This window comes from Poecilia latipinna, unplaced genomic scaffold (genome assembly GCF_001443285.1).
Source record: "Poecilia latipinna isolate Pla-1442-1.1 unplaced genomic scaffold, P_latipinna-1.0 Scaffold1115, whole genome shotgun sequence".
Taxonomy (NCBI): domain Eukaryota; kingdom Metazoa; phylum Chordata; class Actinopteri; order Cyprinodontiformes; family Poeciliidae; genus Poecilia; species Poecilia latipinna.
The window spans coordinates 173,779-180,082 of record NW_015113731.1 but is presented as its reverse complement, the minus strand read 5'-3'; the positions used below and the strand labels follow the sequence as shown (position 1 = coordinate 180,082).

Genomic DNA, 6,304 nt, shown 5'->3' with positions numbered 1-6,304 from the left:
GGATGACTAGGTCTAATTTTGTTTTGTTTTTCTTTTGATATTCCTGATTAATCTAAAGGTTTTCACCACATATTTAAATTTTTATATTTAATTTTAAACACTATTAGCCATAGGATTTCAGACATTGGTCAAGATCAGAATTGTCTTTAGAAATTCACAGTATTCAGTAGAAATGGGATCTGTCAAACCAATGGATAAACATGAAAGTTGAAACATTAAATATGTTTTAAAGGTCATATCTATTATCATAATTTGGCCTGGCAACCGTTGCCATTAGCAGCACCAGGTAGATTCATTAGCATGAGCTACCATTAGCGTTTGTGTAAGCAGCAATTGTGTTGCACCCACTTGTTACTTTTTTCTTGTCAGCAACCTCCGTGGGGAAGATAACATTAACCTTTTGTGGTTTCCATAAAATCCTACCATTTTTATTCATACATGCTGTTTTTTTTTTTAATCTGTTGTACTTGTGCATTTAATAGTGGAACAGGCAAATGTTAGAGTCATGGCCATTTAGTATTTTAAAGTCCTTGGGCATTATATTTATTAGGCATTTATGTGACCAATATCATTTTGGGCTTTAGGCTATACGCTATGTTTGCCTTGGAGTTAATCAGCCTTGGAAATTAAAGTGCACTTAATTCAGCATAATTGTCACAGTATATTAGCATATTCAGGAAAGGTTTATGGTAAAAAATAATGTGCCTTATATGAACGTCTTTTTGAAATGAGCTTGACATGTCAAACCCCAATATTTCCCTAGGAATCAATAAATTTGTAACCCTGTTTTTTAAGTCTGCACTGGTCCTATTGCTTACAAGCTTTCTTCCTCTCCACTCTGCTGCTCACTATTACAAGGCAGTTAAACCATTCAAACTCTGACAGCTACAGACCCGAGGCCTCCTGGGCTGCACATGCTTCATGCTTCTGGAGATGTACCAAGAGTGTAAATGTGTTGGGAAAACAGGATTTTTGATGGAGTTTTTAAATTCCAGTCTTATGTTTTGTTGCGTTTTGTTGTTTTTGTTTTTCTCCCAGGCCACTGACACACCAGAAGATCGGAACAACCCGGTGTTGCTTTACAACAAGATGGAACTGGGGGAGCTGAACAGAAACTTCACTCTTGAAATTGACTCTCAGGCAATTCTAACATCTTGGCTTGCAAGCATTTCTGTTATTTAAAGTTGGTGTTAAATATCTTAAACTCTTTTTGTTTTGTTTTGGCTCAACCTGAAGAAATTCAACTGGAGTTACTTCACAGCTAAGATAATGGACACCGTGAACATCAGCGTTCCTGAATCGGAGAAAATCATCAACTACTCCCCAAACTATTACAGAAGACTCAACTTTGTATTAGCCAAGTACACCAAGAGGTGTGTAAGATTATACAAATTACATGGTTATTGTCTTCCAGAGAAATTGCTTACCTTTGCAGTAATTGCATGCGTTTCTGTCGAGGTGAGAGTCTCAAGATGCGGTCAGAAAAATCTGGTCACACTCTGCAGTTAGATCACTGCAGGATCATGTCGATGTCCTTGACCTTGCTGCGTTTCCTTTTTTGCAGAGATCTGCAGAACTACATGGTTTGGCGGTTTGCTATGAACATGGTGGTGGGGATGAGTCGAGCTTACAGAGACACCAGGAAAGCTTTCCGCAAGGTACGCAGCCTGATATTACCCTGACATGTTGACTTGGGAAAACTACTTTCATGAATGTCCTTGCAATGTCTTTATAACAATATCAAGCTGGAAAGTTATTGTACAGTGGTTAAAATGTACTTGTAGTTATTAAAAACAAAACATTGCGATAGTTTCATAGCTGTTGAAATTAAAAAAAAAACACATAGACTCTGAAATCAAAAAAAGAAAGATGTCATCATAAATTAATATGCTGGACTGTTTCTTAAAATTTCATTAATGAAGTTATGTGATATTCTCCAAGTCCTTTATTTGTCCAATGACAGTACAGGTTGAATTGAATTACTAATGATGGTAGAATCATGTTACCTGCTAATAAAACCCGTCAACAGCTTCTCATTTTGATGCTACACAGATTTTAATGAATAGAAAAACATGTCGGATTTGTATAAAAAGTAAAACACATTCTGTGTATCACAACTGTCTTGCAAAGGCTTTCATAAATTTTCTCACACTGTCACATTAAGAAAGAAAATTGATTTTATGTGACTAACACGAAATAGTGCAGAAGTGTAAAAAAAAAAAAAAACCAACTATACATGACTTGCACAATTTGAGTGCGCATTTTGTATTCAGCCCATTTTACTCTGATGCTCTCCCCCAAAATATCCAATACAAGTAATGACCTTCAGAAGCCACATAATAATGTGAAATATTAGTTAAGGAAGCAGAAAGTCCACGGTATTTCTGGCGTAGCAGCAAAAGTCCATTGGCTCAAGTGGGAGAATCTGAGACTGTTGGCCTTGAGCTCTGTTGAAATGACTGAACAGGAGCAGAGAGGCTGGTTAAAATCTACTGAGGAAAGTACAGAGCATTCCTAGAATAAATCCTACAAAAGGCATCAAAAGACTTGAGCTTGAGGAGGAGGTTTACCTCCCTGCAGGACAATGACCGTAAACATCGCACCACCAATGGACTGGTTTGGATTCCAGTCTGTCATGGCCAGATTCCCTTCAACTTTTATGTGTATGGCTTATGAACTTTTTCATAACCCATCATTTTTCTTTTGCTCCACTTCCTAAAATGGAAATCAGTTTCATTTGAACACAAATAAGATCTTGCCATAAACTTTCTCCTTCACTCACAAATTTTCTGTCACTACCTTCCAAATAGGCTCTGTCTGGGACAACATCAGAGGTGGCCGTGTGGCGACAGTGCGCACTGTATGTCAACAACAACCTGGACAAAGCTGTGGGACGACTGTATGTGCAGGAGGCTTTCTCTGAGAAGAGCAAAGAGCTGGTAGGTAGAGGCTGAACTGGACCAACTTTTGTCAAATTAAAAAAAGCTTTATTGAACAGCTTTCTTTGGCAAGCTGAACTGATGACATAAAAATAGTGAGTGTTTTTATGTACGAGATGGTTTAAGAGACATCTGTAATTTTGTCACCTGTCTCGTGTCTGTGCCTCAGTGTTGTCGTGTTTGCATCCACTGGAAGCAGCTGAATGAGGTGTCCTTGTTATCATGCTCACACCACCTACGCTGTAAATCTCAACTCTGTGTGTGTGTGTGTGTGTGTGCGCGCACATGCAGGCTTTGCCACAATACTGTGTCGTGTATGAGTGACACCGTCATAACTCTTAAGTATCTCAACTTCCATAAAGATGTTTGCCTACTCAGACAAATCCCATTTCCCTGCTGTGTGTGTGTGTGTGTGTGTTTGTTTTTAATACCTTGTGGGGACCATTTTCCTGACACTACATTGTGGGGACCCACTGCTCCTTGTGGGGACCGAAGCCTGATCCCCACATGGGGAAGCACTGTTTTTGAGTCAGGGATTAGATTTAGGATGAAGGTGTGAATTGAGTTAGGGTTTAGGATAAGGGTAAAGTTTAGGCTGTAGAAATAAATGGAAGTTGATAGAAAGTCACCACAAAGATGGCCACACAAACATGCATGTTTGCATTTGTGTGTGTATTTGGTTAAGTGAGAAGTGACACATGGCTGCTCTGAACATCCAGCTACGTATCTGCTTCCCCCATTCCTCAAATTCATGACCCAGCATAAAGTGTGAGTTGAAAAACAGCTGCCACATATTTTAGTACAAACATGTATACTTCATGACAAAAATCTCTCAGCAGGGAGTGCTGTTACATTAATATGCAACCATAATGAACTTATTTGATTCTTGATGCAACCCTGTTTTAACTCTTCGTTTAAACAGAGTATCTGTACAGAGGAGGATTTAGGGCCTCCTCTGACTTTAATCTCAAAATTCTGACTTTTCTTGTCTCAAAAAAAAGTCTTTAAAGCAGATGGGCACCAGGAAACTCTTTTGCTCTCCTATTAATGAATGGGTGTCTTTGGAAATTCCTCAGCCATTAAAAAGCTGGCTTAAATCCAACATGTTCCTCCAGAAAGTTTGTTTTCCTCATCCACAACTTGCATCTTGGTGAGTGAAATTGTTTCCTCCGAGGTGCCCATCTGCTTAAGTCACAACTGAGGAAAAAAAAACAGAATTCTGAGATTAAAGTAATTAATCTTTTTCATATAGATGAATACATTATAACTGGAAGAAATTATTTCCAGGAGGAAATGTGTATAGCAATTAGATCATAATTTATAAAGCATATATTGTCCTGTGGGAAGAAGTTGATCAGTCATCCAGATCACCAGACCATCTCCTTACACAAATACTTTGTCCAATTATTAGTGATCAAGAGATCAGTGAACATGTACTAGAACATTAATTAATAAATAAGCACTCTAAGCCTATAAGCAACATGTTTCTTGTTTAGCTCTAGTTTCAGCTGCTCACCATGCATATCTGATATAAATACATCTAAGTGGAAGCTTTCATTGTAAAACTAAGTTGAAATAAGTGATGGTGTATTGTGAAATTTGTACAAACTGCATGTGTCCACACACAACAATCTCCCCTAAAGGCTTGTCGGAAAAACTGTGTGGTCTCTGCCAGTTTGTGGCAAACCACAACCTTTTTAAAAGGATTGTGCAATGAGTAAGCAAGGGGTCCACTAATGTGACGAGATGAGGGGTTTTTGGGTTTTCTCTTGCTGTGGTCTCAGAGTAGGTCTCAGTTCATTTAATTCTTTATGTGAAGCAATGCATTTAAAAATGTGGAAACTCTTGGGGGTGACATTACAAAAAAAAGCCTCAAGGAAAAAAACAAGTTTTTTGTCAAGCACACATTGCTTGTAATGCTAGTTTTAAAACAAGGTATAATGACATTAGTGTCGATTAACCTAAGTTTTATATTTATATAAAGTTGTTTTTCCTTCTCTTGGTTGTAAGATCATACTTTTTGTTTTTAAAATCCCTCCCTATTATGTCTCGAAAAAGAATTGTTCATTCAAAGTAAAAAGGCATTTTTTTTCCTCACTGTTTGAAGTTAAATTAGACCAAACATCTCTTGATCAGTTAGAATAACCAAAATTAGTTACATTCATTACATAACAGAAAACTTAGCGGAAACATTTTTTCAAAGTTTTTTTTTTGTAGCTTTCTTGAAATCCCAAAGTTTTCATCTCTTTAAAGATATTGTCATTCCTAAGTCTTTCAACACTAAGGGAAAGCTCAGATTATTTCCTGACTTTGGAAACTGACAGATCAACTAACAATGACATTTGTTGTTATAGCCTGAAAAACAATGGAAAAAGTTCAACAAATATTTAAATTTGTTTTAGCCAAGTCTATGGTCAAGTCCTCGGGAATTCTGATCGAAATACTAACATTTTCAGAATAACGTATTAAATAAATTGCTGAACTTTCAGAATTAAAAAAAATCAGTAAGACAATGAATTTGTCTAGTTTTACCATTTCTCAATTTCAATTTTATAATTTTTTTTTTTCCAGTTTGTATGTCTATTTAAATTCACACAGTTATTTTATTTATTTATTTTTTTTTCCTCAATTGAACACTTTTTCTGTACAGGAGGTATTTTTAAAATCATCATGACAAGGTTCATTAATTACAAATTAATGAACAGTCTAATATGCAAGTCTGAATCGTTCTGGTATGTGGATATGAAAGGCCTAATCATTTTAGGAAGTGTGTTAATATTTTGACAGAAGTTATATTTGTCTTATTTCTGATCCAATTTGAGTTGATGAACAGAAACAAACGGCAGACCAGAGAACCTTTTTATGATGCATTTTCCTGTTCCATCATTGGCATCTTGTGACATTTGCTCTCTTTGGTGTGTTGGGAGATTAGATGGAGGAGATGATTAAAGATATTCGGGAAGTTTTCATTAGTAACCTTAATGACCTCGCCTGGATGGATGAAGAGACCAAAAAAGCAGCAGAAGAGAAGGTGTGAATTTAATTTTCAAGAATCAACTTATTTGTATTTAGAACGACCAGTAAACCAGGTTTATTCACATTTTCTGTTTTTTTGCCAGGCCCGAGCTATCCGTGAACGCATTGGTTATTCTGAAGACATCATGGATGACAAATATCTAAACAATGAGTACAAAGATGTGAGTATTTGTGGGGGAAAAAAAACACTGTTATCCATATTTCACTAAGTTCTTTGTAACAGAAAATACTTTAGGAAAGTTGCATTTCTTATCGTCGCTAAAACATCCCAGTGAATATTTGACTGTAACGAGTTTCCCTCGTGAATACATGACCGAGTGTTGACGGCT

At 36.7% G+C, this 6,304-nt stretch overlaps 1 protein-coding gene across 1 annotated transcript in view; it reads left to right on the top strand.

The window, feature by feature from the left end:
* The window catches only part of LOC106959740 (neprilysin-like), a 32,347-nt gene that overhangs the window by 15,694 nt on the left and 10,349 nt on the right, over nt 1-6,304 (top strand). Inside the window, exons 7-12 of the mRNA XM_015052497.1 lie at nt 1,039-1,140; nt 1,237-1,373; nt 1,565-1,658; nt 2,811-2,939; nt 5,872-5,970; nt 6,059-6,136. Coding sequence (XP_014907983.1) covers nt 1,039-1,140; nt 1,237-1,373; nt 1,565-1,658; nt 2,811-2,939; nt 5,872-5,970; nt 6,059-6,136 — 639 coding nt within the window. The remainder of the gene's footprint in view (nt 1-1,038; nt 1,141-1,236; nt 1,374-1,564; nt 1,659-2,810; nt 2,940-5,871; nt 5,971-6,058; nt 6,137-6,304) is intronic.